Source organism: Anas platyrhynchos, chromosome 19 (genome assembly GCF_047663525.1).
Source record: "Anas platyrhynchos isolate ZD024472 breed Pekin duck chromosome 19, IASCAAS_PekinDuck_T2T, whole genome shotgun sequence".
Taxonomy (NCBI): Eukaryota; Metazoa; Chordata; class Aves; order Anseriformes; family Anatidae; genus Anas; species Anas platyrhynchos.
The window spans coordinates 8,566,921-8,588,774 of record NC_092605.1 but is presented as its reverse complement, the minus strand read 5'-3'; the positions used below and the strand labels follow the sequence as shown (position 1 = coordinate 8,588,774).

Below are 21,854 nucleotides of genomic sequence, written 5' to 3'. Positions count from 1 at the left end.
AAAATAAAGGAATTTCAAAGTTCAAACCCTCCTCACTTCTCCGTCTCTCTCTGCGGGATGTAGACCCCCCCCCACGGCCAGCGGCCCCTCCCGTTCACCTGTAAAGTGCTGGTCAGGTGGATTTGTTCCTATGGGATCTCACGGCTCACCACCCTGAGAACCTTCACCCTCCCTACAAGAATAAACAGCTGAGTTACGTCTATAACTTATGGCGTTGCCTGCTCATGCACATTTCCCTCTCTCGTGGAAGCCAGGACAGGGGCAGCACCAGCTCTAGTCATCGACGGTGATGTTGCGGAAGAGATAGGCCATGGACTCCCCGTTGTGGATTCGCCGGATGGCTTCGGAGAGGATCAGGCTGATGTCCACAGTCTTTATCTTGGGGCACTGCAGCTTCTGTACCTCGTGAGGAACCGTGTTGGTTACTACCACCTGCGGGGCGCCAGGAGGAAAAGACCAGGAATGTATCAGCGACACCATTAATTCGCATCCCACAGCTACCCCAAATCAGCTCCACGGGTCAGGGCAAGGCTGAGAAATCCCCGTATGTTAGAGAAAAAGATGAGACGGGCTTCTCCACGAGGCACTCAGTGCAGGGGAAGCTGTCACCAGCAATTACGACAGCCGCTGCCACGGAGGCCACGAGGCCCGTTCAGAGCACAGGATCTGACACATCGGATCCCGAGGACGAGGTCTGAGATCTCATCCTTGTGATGTGCCCAGCAGCTGGGGCAAGAGGCAGAATGAGAGAACGGCCACGTGCTGTGGTAAGGGAAGTGTCCAGGCAGGGGTGAGTAATATCAGCGTGCGGGGGAGACGACACGCAGAGAAGCAAACCTGACCCCAGCAAGTATTAATCACAGCGACTCGTCTGTGAACAACCAGAACCGAAAGCATCTGATGAAACCAGGCACTCCCCCAGGACCAGATTCTGGTTTTTAGTGCCTTAAATCCACCGCCGGAGCCGGCCCTTCCTCGGCAGCCCCAAAAAACGGGCTCACCTCGTCGATGGAGGACTCCTCTATGAGGCGGGGGGCGTCCGCAGACAGCAGCCCGTGCGTGGCCATCACAAAGATCTTGTAGGCTCCACGCTCTTTCAGAATCTCGGCGGCGGCCACAAAGCTCTCCACGTCATCGATGATGTCATCCTGAAAAGAAACCCATGGGGAGCTCAGCAAGGTTTTGCTTGTTTTAAGTATTTTAGGAGAATTCTTCACGTATCCCAGATTCATTGACTATTCGTGGATATCTCATGTTTGTAGATTCAAGGGGGCAAAGTTTGCAGGTTTTACAAGGCTGAAGTATGAAGCGTTTCCAGCAGAAAGCTGAAATAATCAGAACTTATCACTAAAATTGAAGAAAAATGGCAACAATCGTGTTCCCACCCTACAGCAGGGGGTCCCTCCCACCCTCTGGGATAAAGCAGCCCGTGAGCAGACGCTGGAAGGAGGAGGCCACCCCCCGCCCGCTCCCCTCCACCCCCCTCGTACCACGATGATGGCGATTCTTCCTCCAACGTCTCCCACCACGGTTATCGGCGGCTTCTCCTTGGCCATCATCACTGGGGAAGAAACAAGCCCAGCTCAGTCAGCTCTGAGTCAAACCACAACCGTCCCACCCTGCACGAGGCCGCTCTGTTGCCGAGCTGGTGCAGACCCGGACCTGTGCCTCCCCCCTGATAACCCACCCCAGCGGGTAAGCGCTGCTGTGACCATCCTCCTCCTCCTCCTCCTCCTCACCGAGCAGCACTGCTGCCTCAAGACGAAACTCTCGGTTTCTGCAGGGACCCAGCACTGATCTCAGAGACACGTGGATCCAAAAGTCTAACAGATCCTCGTGCAGGGAGCGCTACAAAGCTCTACCTCGTCTGTGGGGAACCTCCGCGACTTCTGGCCTCTGTGCTCCAAAACAGGACTCGAGGAAAGGGGGCTGTCAGCACTGGGAACAACCACCGGGATTCCCCGATAACCCCTCCCAAAGGGGCAGTGCACAATGTGCAGTTTTTCACTGGCTGGGCTCACTGATTTGGCTGAAGGATTTCGCTCAGGCTGCAGCTCGCTTACTCTTGGCTCACCAAACCTGCAAGGATCTTTCAGCGGACACGAGCGCCTTAACAGCACCCGCACGGGCACGGAGAACTTCCAACGTTTTGCTGAATGTTTTAAAGCACGTTGATGGACAGAGCAGGACAAAATCCAGCCCGGACTCAGTTCTACAACCACAGTGCATCCAGAAGTATACACGGATGATCTGTGCCACCCGGCACGTGGGAAAGATGTGCCAAGAAACGAGGATCCACTCCGCCCTGGCTCTGCCTGCGCACTGACAGGGCTCGTGCACAAGCACCCTACAAAGCACCAGCGAACACCAGGCAGAAAGCCCCAGCAGGGAAGCACGTGGAGGTGGTAGGTGGCTCCGGGAGTTTCGTTACGTGATAATCTGGGCTGATCTAACCACTGAAGCAAAGAGAACACCAACGTTTGGTAAGGCTGAGCCAGCACACCTGCACCCCCTGCCTTTGTGCTATCCACAGGGAGTGCAAAGCGTCCTCCCGAGGCACTTGGTATCCCTCCTCTTTGTAGCTCAGCCTGCCCACAACAGCTTCTCAGGTCCAGAGGACTTTTAGACACCTAGAGAGGAAGATATTCCTCCTGTAAGCCAACCTGCTTCCACGTCATGCTTTACGCTCGAGCAACATGAAAAAACACAAGGTGCTGCCCGTCCAGAAGCCTGCCTGAGCACTGATTTCAGCCCTCCCGCGTCAGGAGTCCTACCTGAAACTCCCCGTCCTGCACAGCAGGCTGAGCCAGTGCTATTCCCTGAGCCTGGGAATGCTCAGGGCCCAAGCACGGCTGCGTGAGTCAGGCTGAGGGATGTGATGGAAGCAATTAGCAGGACCACAGCTCCAAAGATTCATGTGCAGTGCTGTTCCTCCTACACAAAACGTACCCTGAGCTCACCAGAACTGTACAAAACGGTGACCAATACGTTCTGCTTTGTCCAAAAGGATGTCACCCGTTGCTAGGCTTTGTGGTTAAAAAAAAAAACCATCACAGCTATCTTGGACTCGGAGTTAATTGCTCTTTGGAGCACGCGTTCCTCAGCCTCCCTTGCACTGCTGCTGCCGAGGCTCTTATCAAATGCAAAGTCCTGTCTAAATCCTGCAGGGAAAGCAGCCTTATGAGAAGGAAGAGCGCTTGCAATAAAGCAGGATTAAGCTTCAGGAGAGATAAGCAGACCATAAATTTCAATTACAGGCACTGCCTACCTGCTCAGGTTAGTTATTAGTTTATTAATCTAGTCGGGACAGTAACGCAGCTCCTGGTGGGAGCTACGAAATATCGAAATATTACATCTGGCTGCTCTCCCTGTGCATCCACAGACGAGCACCACTTCTGTTTACAACAGCCAGGTGAGGGAAAACCCTAAGCAATGGTGAACAGATCCCAGGGAGCTGAAACCCAGCACCATTTTACTGAAAAACGTGAAGTTTCAGCAAATCTGAATCTTCCCCTTCCATAAAGGAAGCAAACACACTCCTCGTTAGGCTCAGAGGCTAGCATTAGCCGTGCTTTTTACAGCTATTGTCTGCTTTTGAACGCTGTGTTTCAGGTTTGCTTTACTGTTAAAGTAGGGTAGGCAACATGTCGACCTACCCGGATCCTACAGAGATGTTCTCCCTTTTCCTTGTTCAATTTTCTCTGCAAAGAAAAGAAAAAAATTGCAAGCCAGAGATCCACCCACAACCACATCAAATCGCAAGAGAGCTTCGGTCGCTGCAGCACGAGCAGGGTGCACGCAGGGGTTACTGCAGCCACTTTCCTTTCCTTCCAAATCTGTGGGGGTATCTCTACATGCACGTCAGAACCGCTGCGAGAAGGTGGCTCGAAAAATGATTTAAAATAATAAAGAACGTCCTCCTCCCAGACACAAAACCTCTATCTGTATGTAGAAAGAGAAGAAGGCAACAGAAATAAGCCACAGGTGTACCTTTGCCAGATGTAGCCCCTTTGATTATCACAAGTTTAGGTCAAAAAGTGCTGCTGATTTTTTTTCTTTTTCATGGAAAGTCATAAAAAGATGCTGGTTGTATCTGCAGCCTTTTGAATATAAAAAATGACTACTTTTATAAAGCAGGAATATCAAAGAACACGGGGGTGGTGGGGAAATCAGCCAAATGCTCTGACCTGCACCTTGCTCCTGCTGCAACACACACCCAGGCTCCACGCACTGCAGGTGAGCCGATCACCGTGAGCAGGCAGCATTCCCGGGTGCTCACACCTGCTGCTGCAATGAAGTGGTCAAAACGGGGTTAAGGAATGCTAAAATTGGGGCTGACAGTTCCCACACGGCTGCGTTACAGCGATAACCACCCCGTAAGATAATGCTGCCTTTACAACAGGGCCGAGGGACAAAAGGCTGCTGGAGAAATGCTGCCCAGAGATCTGGAAGCTGATAACAGCGCCCTGCCCCTGCCCCAACACAGCAGAGATAAGGGGGCAGGGAAGCAGGAACAGACCCAAGGTCGCTCCAGTTTTTCCACCCAGCTTCTCCTCCTTCGTGGCAGCTTGCTGGCCTCTGGGTTTGAAGTAGCCCGTCGCCTCCAGCACCAAGTCGGGGATTTCAGAGCCACTGGAAGCACCCCACCGCTTTTCTCCAGGAGGGGCAACACGCAAAGTATCCACGGGCACTTGGTAAAGCACGGCCCCGAGCTTCGAGACAAAGGGCACACAAAGAGAAGGTCTCCAAGGCTCCGAATTCCTGATTTTGGGGTGACACGAGCTGCTGCTGCCATTTTAGCACAGCACTTTGGGAAGTGCAGCTGGAGGCACCTCTGGCACGTTGCTGTTACAGCTCCACACACCACCCCATCACAGCATGGCATCAACGCACAGCCTCTGGACCATAAATAAGCCATTATGCTGCACAGCACTCCTTAATTAAGGGCACGTGATCCCTACCTGAACAGGGAGGAAAGGGACACGCCAGGATGCAGGAGCCTGCCCAATTCAATCAAAACCCCGCAAAGAATCACAAAAAGCATGACATAATTGCTGTAGGGCTCCCAGCTCCAGGTTTTGCCTCCCTGCTGGCTGCAGCCATGCCCTTGGGGCCCCAAACTGTGGAGTCTTGAGAGGAAGGATGCCCCACATCGATCTGCTTGCAGCCCAGAGCAGGATGCTCTGCTGTTAGTCTCAGTTGCTTCCCCCAGGAGGGCTCCCACTTCCTACCTGTGTTCATGAAACCTGAGCCAGACAGCCCTGGAGGCTGATTGTTTTAGCAACCAGCTTCTTTTTTTTTTTTTTTTTCTGGCCAGTTTTGGGGTAAGGAAGCAGGTAGCTGTGGGTTCGGAGCGTGCCCTACCTTCCACAAACACAAGACGAGCACAGAGCCGAGCCCTGTTTTACCCCGTCACCAAGCTTTATGGTGCTGGGAGTGGAGGTGCTGGTACACAGTGCAGGGAGAGCTGATCAAAAGCTTTGTTTGATGCGCCACTCGAGGTGGGAAAACCCCTTCCAAATGACTCAATCAGATAGGAAGGGAGGCGGAACCAAGGGGGTAAGCACAGCCTCACAGCATCGCCATCCTCAGCCCTGCTGCATTTTCACCTCTGCTGGACAGAGAGCAGATCGATCCCTGGCAGGGAATGCAGCACAGGCAGGATTCTCCAGAAGCTTACAGACTGCTTGCAGCCAGGTATTATTACCCCAGTGTCCTGCAGCTCCACAAGCAGAGCCCGGCACTCACTCAAAACCACGCAGTATTTCCTAAGTAGTTTAAGTTTACTAAGCATTACAAGTTTCCTTAGTATTTACTAAGATCATAAAACTGGAGAGAAAAAAAAAAAGCAGCTTTCTGCTGAGAGTTTTGGACAAGCCACACCATAATCCACCCCACAACTCCCCCGACAGACAGCTCCCGAGCTGCAGCTTGCTTGTTTTCCACATGTGCCATAGGCATGCAGGAATGCAAGGTCATCAGCCAAGGGCTGAGTTTCTGCAGGAGATAAATAAAGTGGTGGCACACAGCAAACCAGTTCACGTTTGGGTAGCTGAGGACTGAAAACATTTTTTCCACCGAAACCCTAACGAAACGGGACAAGGGCAAATTTCTGTATGAGCCACCGTTTATGGGGCTGCCCAGCAGCACAAGCTCCCACAGCTGAGATTCCTTCGAGTGACACGACTGGGAATAAAGCTGCAGTTCCATCGAGGCCCTGACAGCAGCCAGATGTGACATCCTGGAGGACTGAATCCTCTGTGGGGCAGGACAGGAAGCAAAAGGCGAAGAGTAAGCGTGCACATCCCTGTTTTGTTGCAAGTGCACGAAGAAATCCCCTGTCAGACAGGAGACAACCGTGATGAAGCTCCAAACATCACTGCGAAACCCCTCCTGGGCTTTGGGGTGGAGTTTCACCAGCATCACAAGCCTGGTTGAGCTGATTTCATTACCAAGCGATGCCTGGGTTAACACAAAATGCCTGCGGTCTTACTTGCCTTCCCCCTCCCTGATTTGACCACAAACTGGTTGGATGCTCTCCTTAAACTTCACAAGGGGAGCAGCTTATCAGCAGCCCCGGCCACAGCCCGGGTAATTACAGGTGGCTGCGCAATGGGCAGCTCTGTCCCAGGCAGCAGCACGCTGCCATTCCCACACTGCTCTCAGCCACCCATCGCTTCTGTCCGACCACCACCTACCTAGAAAGGTGAAATCCTCCCAAATTAAGAGCTGGATTTCGGCTGTTTGTTCAGTTGGTGCTGTTGTAAGAACACCAGCAATCCTCAGGCTGTGCGCAGCAGGCTGTCTCAGGGGCCGTTCCCCTGCTAGTTCCACTTTTGCATTGCTTTTTCTGGTTTCAGTGAGTTCTGCACTGTAAAACCCCACCTCTAGCACAGGTTTGCCTGACACTGCTGAGTGGGCGAAGCCAAGGGGAGCAAAACTGGTGCCCTGCATAGCCAGAAAGAGTTAAACAAGGACCTCAACACACCTTCTCCTACATCAACCTTTCCACGAGGAAAATTCAACTGCCCTAGGGCTGGTTATACCTACAGAGCCCCACCGGGAGCCATTTCCCACTCGTCTTTTTTGCTCAGAGATGAGCAGAGAAGCTTAATCTTACAAGGCAGCTCCAGGCCAGGGTGCACGGTTGCATTTTTGACCATCGGAGGGGAGTGACGGCCGTCGTCCATGTCCTGCTCTGTGCACTGAGCCTCTCCGTGGATCACTGCTAGTCCCAGCCGTAGTCTCTCAGCATAAGACTGAGCCCTGCAGGACAACCACAGCACGTCAGATCCAACAAAAAAGGCTGTACAGGATTTCCCCAGGGAAGAGCTTCCCTGAAAAGGACTTTGGATTCCCAACACCCCAAAGCCCACTCTGCCCCCTGGCCCCACCACAGAGATCTCCTGGTGTTCCTCTGCACGCTGAATGTTCCCTGACACAGCCAGGCCCTGCTGAAACTCATCATGCAGGGAGCCTGACCCCAGGTGAACCACCTAGGTTTGCAGCAGCAAACTCCAAAATTTACTCCCGTGGGGCTGGGACTGCAAAATTCAGCTGCCCATCTGCGCCACTACAGATGCCCATCTGATTTCCAGCCGCAAATGCCTTATGAAACAGATTGCTGATCCATTTGCAAACCCTCCCTTACTTTTCCCCAGTGTATTCCCCAGCAGCCCAGACCTTTTCCAAGTTATTTTTAAACCAGATAATAAAAAAATCTATTTACCTTTTAGCTGCATCAGGAGATTTGGCTACAATAACTGCGTTTCTGTAATCCGGAATCTGGATGTGATAAAAAACTGTTTAAGTAAAGGCCTTCTTGAGAGAGCATTTCTGGTTTGATTCATGGCTGTAGACCTGCACCCACTCGCTTTCCCCAGCCCAAATCTTCCTCCTGGGGTACAAGCACTGCAAGGCCACTGCATCCCTTTTCAACACCTGTATTTGCATATTCTGCCCCAATAGTGCAGGGGATGCCATCTATTCACAAGTCCCACTTTGCACAGGACTGCAGTTCACTACTGGCATCCACAAGCCACGGGCTCACCTGCAGAGCTACCTGCAGCCGGGTCTGAGAGATGGGGCACGGTGCAAGGAAAGAAAGGGGGCTGTTTAGACCCTGGGGCCAAAGGGGTCAGCCCTGGCTCTACAACACAGAGCCCCCAGTGCCCGCGCAGAGCAGGTTTTACACTCAAAATGATCAAAAGGAAGAGCTCACTGTGTTTAACCCACCCCACACGGGCTGGCTGCAGGTCCGAACCCAGGCCCTGGGCTCCCCACGTGCAGCAGCCCTGCTCTCACCACGCAGGCATAAATCAATTCCTGCATTTGGGAGACAAAACGTCCGTCCCCAGGCCCTCTGTGTGCTCAGCATTCCTAAGCAGAGCCCAAGACAAAGTCTATCAATAATTCAGATCAGTCAGACATCCACCGCAGAACAAAGGGTGAGTGCAGACACGAACAGGATTTAAAAGGTGATTAGAGGCAGGAGCATAAAGAGCACCTCTCAGATGGCTCTAGCTCTACAGAGAGCAATGAATTTCAACCGAGGGCTCAAGCTCATCTCCAGCTTATGGTCAAAAACTCAATTTCTATCCAGGTGCAATCTCACGCCATCTAATTTAATGTAGCGTTTTCCCACTTCCTTGTGGAACATGCAAAAGTTTCCCTGAGAAAAAGAGATTCATGAGCAGAGCATCTGATCTAGCAGCCCTACACCGCCACTGCGTTAAGCGAAGTTGATATACACAGAAGTAGAGTAACCTCACTTCTTCCTGTATGTACTGAATCAAGAAAGGGGATGCCCGCAGGTTGTCTACGGGGAAGCTGAAGAAGCCTTGAATCTCCTTCTGATGAAGGTCCATGGTGATAATGTGCGTTAACCCTAAGAAAGGAGAAAAAAAAAAAAAAGTGATTCATTGAGACGAGTCCCACAAAGCTGGAGTTCCTGAACCATCTCCATTTTCCAGACTGTTTCAGTTCTCAGACAGACGAGTACACCACATCTTAAAATGAGCATAAGCAGGTAAAAAAAAAGTTTCAGAGACATGGGAAGGAACAGGCATGCGGTAAGGCGCTGCCCGACCAGCAACCGTGACTATTTCAACGCGACACTTCTAGGCCACTTCCCCAGGCATGAGCTAAAGAAATAAAAATAAACTCCCCCAAAGCAGCTCAGGGTTTTGGCAGCACGCCTGCGCATCTGACAGGAGGAGAAGGGAAGGGCAGGAGCCCTGCAGGCTGCCAGCAGCTGCAAGGCAGCGCCCGAGGCGGCCGGGCTGCTCCCTGCCACGCTCACCTGCCTTGGCCAGCATGGAAGCCAGCAGCTTGCAGACTATGGAGCCCCTCTTCCTCATCTTGCTCTGTTTGCTGTAGGGGAAGTAAGGGATGACCCCGATGATGTTCCTGGCACAGGAGGTCTTCAGTGCATAAGCCATTATCAGCAGCTCCATGACGGCAGTGTTCACATCTCTGGAAGAAGATGTTCCACACATCAGGTGTTTTTCCAGTGAGAGCCCTTCCCGTACCATACCCACACTTCCCTCATCGAATTTCCAGGTAAATAGCGTTGTGCCTTATGCTAATGTGTGCAAGACCTGCACTGTGATCCTGCAGCTCCTTCCCTCGTGCCACAGCTCATCAGCAGCAACTGCTAAATGCAGGGGCAGCGACTGCAGCACTGCTGGGCACTGACTCACTGGGCAGGGTTGGATTCTGCCATCTGACACGAGGCGTACGATGACTCCCTCCATCAACACAGCAAAGAGGGCATTCTCCCGCACTAATGATTGAACAAATGTCACGTCACACAGTATATTCTAAAATAAAACAGGCTTTAGAAGAAGCAGCAGCATGCGTGCAGCCACCACAATTTCATCCACGCCAGATTTACCGAGCTTTTTTTTTTTTAAGCAACATAATCCAGTTACTTTCCCTGCCTTCAATACAGTACTCTGAAGCTGCACCGAGCCCCAACGCATCGTTCTGGCAGAGGTCAGCATCTCCTTGCTATCTGACTTACCTAGAGATGGAAGGAACAGCAGCAGAAACCCCAAACAACGTTTACTTGGAAGGTAAAACAAAGAAGGGATGTTGGGATGTTGGCAGAGCACACACACAGACAGGGATGCACAGAAAAACATCTGCGATGAGCTGCACCATGACGCCTGGAGCACCCCAGGAGTGTGTTAATCTGCATCTGGACTCATTTTGGAAAGGGAAAATCCCAATCAGTGCCTGCACCATCACAAAGCAACTTGAGACCACTTTGGAGGTGAGCAATGTGCAAGTGGGAGCAATCAGGACTTGCGGTCCCTGCCCTGAATAAAGACGTTCCTGCTTTTTTCCAGCAGCCACCCCACATACCGCTTCCCTGGGGGGGCCACGCTGAAGGTGGCCCTGCTGCAGAGCCACAGAGTGACCGAGCAGGGGCTGCCCGGGGCCACCCTCCCACGCAGAGCATCTCAAAGCCCTGCAGAGCTTTTTGGGAGCTTATATTTTGGGATCACCCTCCAGCCCACCTGGCCTGCCATCCCCAAGCGCTCAGAGACACATTTCCCATCCGTGTGTGACACCACATTCCTCTAACCACTTCTCCGTGGCTCTCCCTTTTCCTTTGGGACCCAACTTTTATTTGTGGCCCTCATTTGCGACCGCTCTGCATCTCTTTATTCTCCTGCTGGCTGCGCCGAGCCCCCCGCACAATGCTGCTCGTACACAAGAAAGCTTTGTCAGCTCCGCAGCAGCCAGCCAAGAATTACATAAAACATAACCCCCTGCCACGTAGGGCAGCGAGCTAACAAAGAACCACTTCTTCCCTTTGCTGTTCCAGTCGTGCCAGCGCGGCTGGGAGAGGAGAAAAGGATGCTGCTATCAGTATTGTGTGAAACAAAGCAGCCTCGATGAAGTCTAATTGAAGGTCACCCACGAAATTCAATATTTTCCATCATCACTGCTCAAATTACTTTAAAAAAAGAGTAACAAAACAGAGAACACGACTGCTGCTGCGAGGGGAGGTTGCCAGAAACCTCGAAAGGTGCCCGCAGTCCCCGTGCTGCCCAGTGCCTCACTGCCCAGCACCTACATTCACAGCACGCCGCCTGTTTAAACCAGGCAGGAAGGTACAAATTGGGGTGCTCAGCCCCGCTACTGAGAGACCCCAACCCTGCCGAGCAGGGGGCAGAACACGAGGACGTGGTGATGCTCTCCACAGCTGCCAGCAGCTTGCAGCTCCTCGTGTCCCCACCAGACCTTGATCTTCTCCCCATGCCCACCAGGAATCCATCCCGCAGCTTTTTGATCCCACAGCCCCTGGTAGAGGCAGCAGCCCCACGCAAGGAGCTCCTGAAGCTAAAAGGCTGGTCCTGGGAAGCTGTGAAGTACCTGGTAATGGGAAGTGCCACCCCTTCTGTCTGCTCTGAACTCCGCACCTGCTGCCTCTGTTTGTCCTCTCCTTGTTCTGGCAGAGCAGTGCCTTTTACCTGCCACTTGTCCAGAGACCTCTGGCAGATCTCCCTGTAGCCCTCAGCAGTTCCAGGATACTCAGTTTTTCCCCCCCCCACACGCCAGTCCCTACACCAGCAGCCCCGGATGACACCTGGCACTGGAACTTCTTTAATTCTGCTCCATTTTTTGGACCAGAAGCTTGCATCAAATATTCAGCTCTTTCTGTTCCATCTCCATGCATTTAAGATGCAGACTGTGGGTCCACGCTGCAGCGTAACAAGGCTGTCTCCTCTCCCTAATTTTCCTGTAAGTTCTAATATTTCACTTGCTTTTTGAACCAGAAATGAGTGTAGAAGCCCTACTTTCAGGTTATCCGACACGATGGTTGTTTTTATTCTTGAAAAGCTCCCTGAAGCCCTCTGCAAAATGGAGACGTCCTTGAACCTGTCCTCTCGAGCAATGCAGCAAGGCACAGCTGCAGCTTGAGAATAAAAGATGACTTGTCTGTACAACAGTGGCACCTCGATCAAAGGAGCTTCAGCACTTTCGCTAAAAGGACCCAATTCTCGACCCGGAATAATCAGTTCCGATTACAGAAAAACAGGAGGGTAAACAAGCTGAGGGCAGGGGAGGTTTTCCCCTCCCAAGAGCATTGTCAGCCCCCAGTGCTCCGAGTTCTCTCTCTGAATTCCTCACCCGTCTCATGTTCACAAAGCTCTCAGTTACACGTTATTTGCGAGAACTCCCCCAGCAGGGGCAGCAGAACGGTGCCGTTCACCTGGAGCACAGCCTGCAGCAGCGGGTTCTCAGCTCGCAGAGATTCAGCTGCTCCCTGGGGGAGGAAACCCTGAGAGCATCTCTCTGGAGACAGAGGAGCTCCAGGAAAATGCCTCAGCCTGCAAGAGGAGCTCCACAAGTGAGGAGGCTGCTCCTGTAGTCCTCCCGATTCTGTTAACAACAGGCCAAGCATTACACAGAGAAAAGGAGCATAAATTCCCAGTGGGCTGTATTTCTTAGGAAAATATCAATTTCCAGGTTATTTTGCTACCTGCTGGAGCTCTGGTACTTACTGGTGCTTGTGATCTCCAAAATCCCAGCAGAATTTGCTATCTTGGAGAAAGCTGTTAGAACTGGAACACCTTTACGTCTGCTCATGGTGCAAAATGCAGCGTATCAACACCTCACCTCTGAGAACAGCACCTCCCCTACCTGCTCGTGGTCATTCTGCAGGTTTCACTTGCATCATTTGCACACAGGCTCCCTCCCACTAACTTGCACGGACTGCTTGGTCACTATCAGCTGTCCCATCCTAATGCCATCTTCCTACACCCTGCATCAGCCAGGAGAACGAGGCTCCTGGGTCAACAAGTGGTTTTCTGGGACCAGGGTTACTTTTAGCACTTATTTTTCCTCTTACTCCAAGGCTAGAACAGCCCAAAGTAAAAAAATAAAAATAAAAAATCGGCCCACTTAAGAAAATGCATAACATCTTTAAGAATTACACATGTGGGGGAGGGAAGGAAAGGATTTCCACAAGACTCAGTTTCACACCACTGCAGGGAGAGGGGCAGAGTAATCCAGCCTGTGATGGAAGCACAGAGTTGCCCTTTTGTTGCTGGCTCTGCTGCTCGGTAATGGGAACAGAGAGGAAATTGCACGTCCTGAAATGGAAGTGCCAGTCAAAAATCACCGAGCAACTGAGCCTGCAAGGACACCCCCACAGCACAGGGGTGCTTCGCTTCGCCCCATCTGTCGGGCTGGCTCTTGCCTCAAATGCCACTGGTGCTGTTGGATGGGAAGCATCTCCGTTTGCTGTGGTGTGAGCGATCCTCTGGGAATTTTAACAGCTTAACGCTATGTCGTGTCCTAGATTAAGTCAAAGCACTGAGAACCCTGCAAAGAGACATCGTCGTGCTGGCTAACGGCTAGCAAGCTAACCAGAACGATCTGCTGCAGCAGAAATTAAAAGCACGGCACAGGTGTAAAATCCAGCCACAAGTCCCTTACCTGGGGATGGTCTGGATAATGAAGATATCCTGTCCCCGGACAGACTCTTTGATTTCAACTCTTGTTTCTGAGGAGGAATGAAAACAGTTTTATTCCCAAACGTCAGACTTCCAGCGATAAGACATCGTGTTTTAAATAAGGCATCAGGTTTTAATGACAATTGGGCCCAGAGGTCGGGGAAGGCAGCAGGACTTGTGGGTTTTTCCAGAGGCTAGCCCTGGGAAGCAAGGAGCTGGCACCGCATTCTGGTGAGTGAGCTGCATTTACAAGGCAAAATAGGCTGACTGGCTGTTACCTCGCACCTAGAAGGCAGTTACTGAACTCCCAAGGAGAGATCCTTTCCATTTCTCCTGCTGAAAGCTGTCAGTACCTCATACCCTAGCTACCAAAGAGCCACCCCAAAGCAGAACATCCTCCAGTACTCACCAGGTTAGCCCAGCACACCCCTGCAGCAGTGCTCAGGGGAAGAGCTCCCCAGCTTCACGACGAAGCTCAGGGTATCTCAACGCTGCCATGAGCTGGAAACCTGAGTCTCCACTGAAAACGCTTCCTACAGCCCCTTACTCAACAGGAGAAGCCCCAAAGCAGTTGAGCGAAGCCAAAGGTTTCCCAAAGTGCCCTCCTGGGCTGCTCCTTTCCCACAGTCCTGAACCCGAGGGCAGGGATAAGACAAAAGAGAGCGAGATGTGCTGAGCTGCAGGACCCAAACCTACCCGTCCAGACACCTGCAGCAGCCTTAAGGGACCCTGCTGAACGGAGGATGATTTGTTGTGCAGCGACGAGGAATGGCTTCAGCCCCTGAAGCAAGCAGCCCAATTTAAAACCGACCCCAGAGGGCAGGGAGCTCTGAGCAGCACGAGGCAGCCCAGGCACAGCCTCATGCATCGCCGCGTGGCCGTCCCGCTGCTCCTTTGAGCCAAACTCTGTTAGCCAATATCCTCGAGTTTCAGCCCAGCACAGACAACTGGAAATGGGCAGCTGTGACGTTTAAAGAGATGCAAACAGGCTCCAGCTCGGCCCCAAATCTGGGCTCTTAAAGGCAAGACAGGTGCCTGTGAACTGCCTGTGGCAGGGGGAGGACTGGGAGAAGGGAGTAGTTTAAATTTTACAAGGCAGACAATTAGAAATAAAGGCATTACTTCAAACTCGGAGGATGGCTTCCTAAGCACAACAGCAGGTGATGTTTTGTAGCAGCTAACACCCGAGGTAGGAATCTATCACAGATGAGACAGAGCTGCCAGGCAGGCAAACAAGATAACCCGGGGAACGAGGCACACACCTAATTGCTCTGTCTAAGGTTAGGCACAGGAGCTCAGCACCACCAGGAGCAGCAGCACGGCTGAATCACTGCACCTACCGGACAGGTCTGACTGTCTGCAGCCCTAAGATCACCCCAAAACAGGTTTGCGAGCAGCGAGGGCTTCTCTTACCTCCATTGGTTTCCTGATACACCACGGATTTCCCCAGCTCAGCGCCGAGACGTCTGGAGAGGGAAAAAAAGGAAGTTAGAAACGGGGGCACTGAGCGCTTCGTGAGCCAAATCCCACTTGGGGAACGTGGACAGAGCACGAGCTCTGCACAGGGGGGAGCCGAGCACCTCAGCCAAGCTGCAGGACACGTCTTGCCTGGTGCCAGCACATCGGGACGGAGCCTTTGGGTGCTCACACACAGCTGTGTGTGTGCCCTACAGCCGGTCAGGGCCATCACGCACCCGTCCCATTGGTATCAGCCACTGAGCAACCCACTCCACGACCAGCACCACCCAAGGAATCGGCACAAACCCCACAGAACTCTGAGGAAGAGCCCACCCCAAAGGCTCCTGTCTGGTCCAGACCAGCAAGGGAGCTCATGCCTAGCGGAGAGGCGGCACGATGGCACCAAGCCTCATTTTCTGAGGAAAAACAGCAAAAATGTGTTTAAATTATAGCAGCCAAACAGAAACAGGGCTCGGGAGGCACCCGCCTCCTAACGCTGCTGCATGATAAAAATTCATTTTGGAGAGCGTGTTGAAATGCTCTGAAGTGCAGACTATTCCCTCGGGTGACACTTCTGCCTTTCACAGTCCCGTCAGGAAGTATTTCGAGGCACGCGTGCCCAAACAGCAGCTTCTGGACTCAGCTCCGAGCCCCTAAGCTGAAGTCTCAGCTCAAAAAACTACCCTGGAAAGTGAGGCTGGGGCAGCTGTGACACCCCAACACACACGGTGTGTTTGGGGAAGCGGAGCAAATACAGAGAGGAGTGGAGCAAATACACGGGAGCAACACGGAGGAGTTTTGTGATGCCTGGAGGATGCGGCTGGCAAGGTCCCAGGTGTGCACGGGACGAAACGAGAGCCCTGCTGAGGCAGCACGGCGTTAGCACAGCTTCTGTGCTGCTGAAACGAGGAATCGGAGCGGCAGGTTTGGCCAGAGGAAGATTTACACCGAGGGCAAGGGCAGAGCACAGCCCGAGCCAGCCTCGGAGCGCCCATTTGGAAGAGGCTGCAGAAAAATTTCCACTTCCTATCATTTTGCCCTTTTTTGCCTTCATTCCCAGCTCTTCTCTTTCCAGATCAGAAGATCCAAATCTTCTCTTTCCATGCAGAAGCTCCCGGCTGCTCGCTGCGTTAGACAGCAGAGGAATTAAGCTGACAGCAAGAATTTCATCTGTGTTTGGCTTCAGCAGCAAGCACCCAGCCACGCCAACGGGGCTGTCAGAATTACTGCATCAAGCTGGCCGCAGACACGGGCAGGTCTTTGCCAGGGAAAAGAGGCAGTCAGAGGTGATTCGGAGCACTCCCACCAGAGATCCAGCTCGTGCTGCCAAGGAGAAGTGCTTAAAATTGGGAAATGGTCAGGCTGCTGTCACACAGCCTGCAGAAATGTCCCAATTACCAGCCCCACGCGCACACCAGAGCACCAGCTCGCTGCTGGAAGCTCCCTTCTCCACCCCAGAGGGGCAGAAGCTCAGCCTGGTGCTGGTTTTGTGTTTTGAAGCAGTGCTCAGAACTGGGATCCGTGCAGAGGGCTGCGCAGGGCAGGGATCAAGGTAGGGCTGCTCCAGGCTGCTCCCATCTCTTTCAGTGCCACCTCAGAGCAAGGCTTCATCCCGCAGCCACTCACGGCTCCTAAAAGGCAAAGCCCTGCTCCTCTCTGCCCTGCTGTCCTCGCGCCAGCTCTGGCACCCACCTGACAGCGTGCAAGAGAAAAAAAAAATCTCTTTAGGGCTTAAAAAAAAACCCTACTGAGAGCAATCAGTAAAAATTTACCCTGCTCTGGGATATCCCTCCTTACAAGCAGTGCCCAGGAAAGATGAGTGAGCTTTCCACGGCCTCAACGCACACCAGGACACGAAGCTGTGAACGAAAAAGCATTTTGGATCTGCCTGAAATTCCCAGCCCAAACGGCTCAATAAGGAAGTGCCACACGGCAGGATTTCGGGAAGTGCGAGGTTTTATCAGGCCTTGGGGCTGCCAAAAGCCGTGGCACCGCGCTCCTGGGCCAAAGGACAGGCGGGTTAAGGACCTGGTTAATCAGAGCTGGAGACGCAATTCACTTCTGGCTTTTGGTTTCAAGCTCCAGCAGCACAAACTCCCCAGCAGAGAAGGACAGGGTTTGGAGACGGGACACGGCACCCCGTAAGCTGACACCCCGGGGTGCCCCTCTGGTGCTCTGCCTCTTGCCAAGCTGACCTGAGGAGGAAAGGTGCTGTTATTTTTCCTCCCTCCCATCCAAAGCTCCTTCCTCCAGCTGCAGGAGGCTGGTGCAAGGCCTCCCCCCCCTGCCAGCAGCAGGGCTCATCTCCAGCTCTCATCAAAAGCGCTGCGCTGGCTTTACAGCTGGGCACGGGGCTCCCCAGGACCAAAGATCAGATCAAAAGTCCTCCTCTTTTCCTTATTACTCCGCGTCGCTTCGGCGTGCAGCAGTGCTTTATCTGCAGATCCTCATTGCTTTCCGTGCTGCACGCCCAGGATACTCACATCCTGCACACTGCAGAGCTGCAGGAGCAGTGGGGACACGGCCGCAGGCTTCACAAATCACAGCTCCTCCAAGGGGGACGTGGTGGTTGTGCCCCCGTGCCAAACACCGCGGTCAGAGCAGAGCAAAATGCATCTGCTGGGCTCCGGGGCTTCAAAGCGAATCCCTCCTCCTGCCCCCAGCAGCACACAGAGACCATCGGGGATCAGAAATTATCTGAAAAAGGCCCCAGAAATTATCCTTCCTCCTTGCAAATGCAGCTCGTCATGCCAAGCATCCCAGTTAAGCAGTTTTCTTTCCACATGGGAAAGAATTAAAAAAAATCCCCATCAGTTTACAAGACAGAAGCGAGTGGGAGGTTTATTTCTCTCTGCCATCCCAGGGGTGCTCCTCCCCGGGGTTAGGATTTTAGGAAAGGATGAGCTCGGAGTCCTCAGGTACCAGTTTTGCCTCAGGAAGGGATCTTCAGAGTCTCGTTTTCACCCAGCTGGTAACAGACTGAGAGTTCCCAACAGATTCAAGGCCACTTCTAGGGCTCGCTTACCTCTCCTGCCATCGCACCTCCAGGCAGAGAGCAACGGAGCCTGGATGAAGGGCCCCAAAAGGCCCTACGCCTGATATTAGGAGTTGTCTTCCTTCAAGGTCTTTTACTGCTCATAGTAAAGCTCAATAAAGCCTTTAAGAACGAGAGGCTGCAAAATACCACATTTTTTGGGGGAAAAAGCCCCCAGCGCCTCTACTAAAAGCACGCTTTGGGAAAGACAGCCAGGAGGTCACGCTCTGGGTTCTGCTGCTGTTCGTCCTAGAGCATCGCTGGGAGCCTTGCGGAGGATGAGGACCCTCTAGACACAGGTTCCTCCAGCAGTACCGGTGCTTCCCGACGCCAGGGAGAAATTCCAGACGGTTTTGGCACCTGCCGTGCATCACCTCTTGCCAGAGAGAAGCGAGTAGGAACAGCGCCTGGCCAGCTGTGTGCCGCAGCCTGTGGAAGCCTGCCCTGCGTCTCCTCTCATCACATCTTCGGAAGGCAGCGAGTTATTTTTAAAGACAGAGAGCAGAAAATGATGATTGCCGCTTTGCTCTTTCAGGCCTGAGAGCTCGGAGCTCGTCCCCTGTCCCCAGGGGCTGTCACAGCCCTCCCCGTCCCAGCCGGTCACGCTGTATCAGCCAAGGGAAAGCCATCTGGAACTGACCAAATATAGTTGGAAACCACACCAGCAGACCACCCACCAACCAAAAAAAAGCTTTCCACTCCCAAACGCGTGGATTTCCCACAGCCAGGGCAGCCCGTCGCTGTCACCATCAGCACCGGCGATCCCGGACAAACAGCGGAGTCAGCTGCGGGGAGATTACCTGTGCTGAGCACCCTGTTTGTTGGGCTAGCTGGGCTCACAGCAAAGCCTTCTCACGATTTAAGGCCGCACACCTGTTTTTAGAGATCCTTCCAATTCAATTTCCTACCCCCTCGAGCAGGGCGAGGACGCTACCTGCCGTGGAAGACACACAAGACCCCCAATTTTGGCAGCAGCGCCACAATGTGCATGTCCCTGCTTCTTAGGAGCTCGGCTGGGAGCTGCCACTTGTTGCCTGCCCCCGTCTGCATGGAATTAACCCAAAACGAGAGGCGAGGTGTCGGTGGGAACCCCGCGCACCAAGCGCCACATCTCGGGGCCGGCTGTTACCTCACGCAGCAGGACCCGGCGCCTCCAGCCCCACCGCGAGCAAGCTGTGCCGAAAGGAACAGATAGAAAAAAAAAAGAGCAGGGGGAAACCACGACATTTCTATCCCTAAACCAAACCCTGTTTGCTTAGCCCACCGAGACGCCAGCAGGGCACCAAACCCACCCTGGTCAGTGCACAGATCCCCTCCCAGGCTCCGAGTGGAGGAGCAAACAAACTCCCAACCCCCTGCCCTCAAATTAGCAAAGTTTTAGACCCCCCCAAAGTTTTAAACACCCCCCAAAAAACAGCTGATCGCTTTTTGATGCCGATTCCACCAACTTCCACCTCCTCCTGCCCCACAGCAGAGGCCGGGGCTGCGTGTGGCACCTGAAGCAGCCACGCAGCCGGGGGGGGTTTCTTCAGCAGCTCTGAAAAAAAGAGCTGAGGGGGCTCGGGCAGCACCCGGGGGGGCTCGGGCAGCACCCGGGGGGGCTCAGACGGGGCTGCTGGAAGCTCTCCACACCAAACCCCGTGCCCAGAGGGATCCGCAGCGGGGGTGTGCGGCAGGGGGAAGGTGCTGGAAGCCCCCCCCCGAGCCTCTCCCCCCCCACACCCCGGGCTCGGCGGGCACTCACTCGGTGATGCGCTTGGCCAGCTCGGTGCAGGCGGCGGTGGAGTTGGCCGAGAAGACCCGGTAGCCGCTCCTGGCAGCGTTCATCGCCAGCGCCTCATGCGGCCCCCGGGGAGCCCGAAAGGGAGGACAAACAGCTCTGTGAGGCAGCAACAGCTTCCGTGGCATCCTCCTCGCCCTCCCCGCCGCCCGATCGCCGCCCCCCTGAGGGGTGGGGAGGAGGAGGAGGAGGAGGAGGAGGAAGGTCTCGCCCAGCGATGCGCCCGCCCACAATGCAACCGCGGTGAGCCCCCAGCCCCCGCGGCACCCCAAAAAAGAAGGGCTGGGGGCAGCCTGGGGGGGTAATGGGGGTGGAAATGGGGTGCGGGGGCTGTGTGGAGGGGGCGCTTTTGGGGTCGGGGTCCTCCTGGCAGCGCCGCGGCCCATAGAGACGAGGGGATAGAGCGCCGCCCCCGCCCGGCCGCCATTTTGTGCCGCGGGGGCGGAGCGCACCCCGCCGCCATCTTAGGTGAGGGCACGGCGCTCCTGCCCCCGCGGCGGGGAGAGAGGAGAGCGCTGCCGCCCGCACCGAGCCGGTACCGGAGGAGGAGGTGTGAGGACGGTGTGAGCTCCTCCGCCAGGCTCCTGGCTCTTTCCCGAGCGCGGCTGCGGCGCTCCGCGGTCGCTTCCTCTCTGCGTGCCTCTTCCCGGGCACGGCGGTAGCTTCGTTGCCCGCACGCAAGATGGCCGCCGCCCCGCCGGAAGCGGCGCGGGGGCGCTCTGGGCTCCGCTCTGTGGCAGGCGGGGAGGGGCGGGGCCCTGAGTCCTCCAAGGTCTCCTGGGGGTCCTGGGGGTGGGGGCACGGGGGAGAAATAATTAATTATAAATAAATTAGCACAGAATGATAGGGGTTGGGAGAGACCTCGAGTGATCGTCGGGTCTAACCCCCCTGCCAAAGCAGGTTCCCTAGAGAAAAAATATTTTTTCTATATTTTTTATGTTTTTAATAAATAATTATTATTAATTATAATTATAATAGTGATAATGATAATAAAATATTAATAACAATGAAAAGTGACAGGAGGAAGGAAGGAGAGAGAAGAAATGATGATTATGATGATGATGATAGGAGGAAGGAAAAAAGAAGAAGATATAAAAATAATAAAAATGATAAAGATGATAAAGATGAAAAAGAAGGAAATATAATAATAAAACCAAGTAATTAAAAAATAATAAAAATAATAAAAAAAAAAAAAACACGTTTTCTGCCCCAGAGCTGGGAGCTGCCCACAAGGGCGTCCTGTCCATGGTGGGGACCGCCGATGGCGTCCGTGTCCCCTCGGGACAGCCCCGTGTGCCCCGGGGGGGCTACAGGGGAGTCCCTGGCTGGTTTTGGGGCCAAAATGAAGTCACCAACTCCAAAAAAAGTCACTGACACCAAAACCGCCACCCCCGGCCTGCACAGGGGGTGCTGGGGTTTAGGGTGGCCCCATGGCTGCTTTAGGGCGGCCCCATGCAACGTCCTGGCTCCGGCCCCTCACCCGCAGTCAGTGGCAGACCTGAGGGGACCCCTATAGGGTCCCCCCGCTGCCCCCCCACGTCCCCTGCACCCCATGGGGCCTGCAGCCATGCTTCACCCCAGCCCCATTCCCCCTTCCCCTCTTCCCTCAGCCCAAACGGCCTCCACAGGCCTGTGGCTACCACAGCCCGGCTGCCCCGAGCCCTCAGTGTCCCCCCAGTGTCCCCCCGTCCCCTCAGTGTCCCCCCGTCCCCTCAGTGCCCCCCCCGTCCCCTCACCCTCCATGGGGACAGGGTTAGGTGACCCCACAAGGCTGCCCCACGAGTGACAGCCAGCCGGTGGTTGTAGGGCACGCTGTGGCCATTTTGTGGCTTTGCCCTGCGAAAGGAAGAAGCTGAGGGATTATTTATGGGATTTGGGGAGCCGGCTGTGCCCCAAGGGCCCTGCTGCACCCTCCTGCAGCCGGGGGAGCGGGGACACCCCAAAGGATGGGGACAAGGCTCGGGTAGCCCCGTGGGGGTGCCCAGATCTGGCCCCCATGGGTCCCCAACACGTCCTGCCACAAAACTGCCCCAATCCTGCCCTTTTTCAGCCCCAAATTCCCCCCCGGTGCCGCGCACTTTGCCCTGCTGGCAGAGCCACCCCTGTCCCC

General features: G+C 54.1%; 1 protein-coding gene across 1 annotated transcript; it reads right to left on the bottom strand.

Moving 5' to 3' along the window:
- Nucleotides 1-135: 135 nt before the first annotated feature.
- On the bottom strand, nucleotides 136-19,956 carry PRPSAP1 (phosphoribosyl pyrophosphate synthetase associated protein 1). Its single transcript, XM_027471388.3, has 10 exons — nucleotides 19,709-19,956; nucleotides 14,886-14,938; nucleotides 13,456-13,522; nucleotides 9,302-9,474; nucleotides 8,772-8,887; nucleotides 7,730-7,785; nucleotides 7,121-7,266; nucleotides 1,491-1,561; nucleotides 1,002-1,148; nucleotides 136-432 (listed from the first exon to the last, which is right to left on the bottom strand). The coding sequence occupies exons 1-10, from the start codon at nucleotides 19,870-19,872 to the stop codon at nucleotides 274-276; spliced, it is 1,152 nt and encodes a 383-aa protein (XP_027327189.1). The 5' UTR covers nucleotides 19,873-19,956; the 3' UTR covers nucleotides 136-273.
- Nucleotides 19,957-21,854: the final 1,898 nt, after the last annotated feature.

What these genes read in the sequence shown, in the direction of transcription:
- PRPSAP1 (XM_027471388.3), bottom strand. Translation starts at nt 19,872, where the DNA reads ATGCCACGGAAGCTGTTGCTGCCTCACAGAGCTGTTTGTCCTCCCTTT. An exon ending in GTATCAGGAAACCAATGGAG is followed by an intron (nt 13,523 to 14,885) that starts GTAAGAGAAGCC and finishes ATTCCTCCTCAG; the next exon opens with AAACAAGAGTTGAAATCAAA. An exon ending in ATTATCCAGACCATCCCCAG is followed by an intron (nt 9,475 to 13,455) that starts GTAAGGGACTTG and finishes ATCTTCTTCCAG; the next exon opens with AGATGTGAACACTGCCGTCA.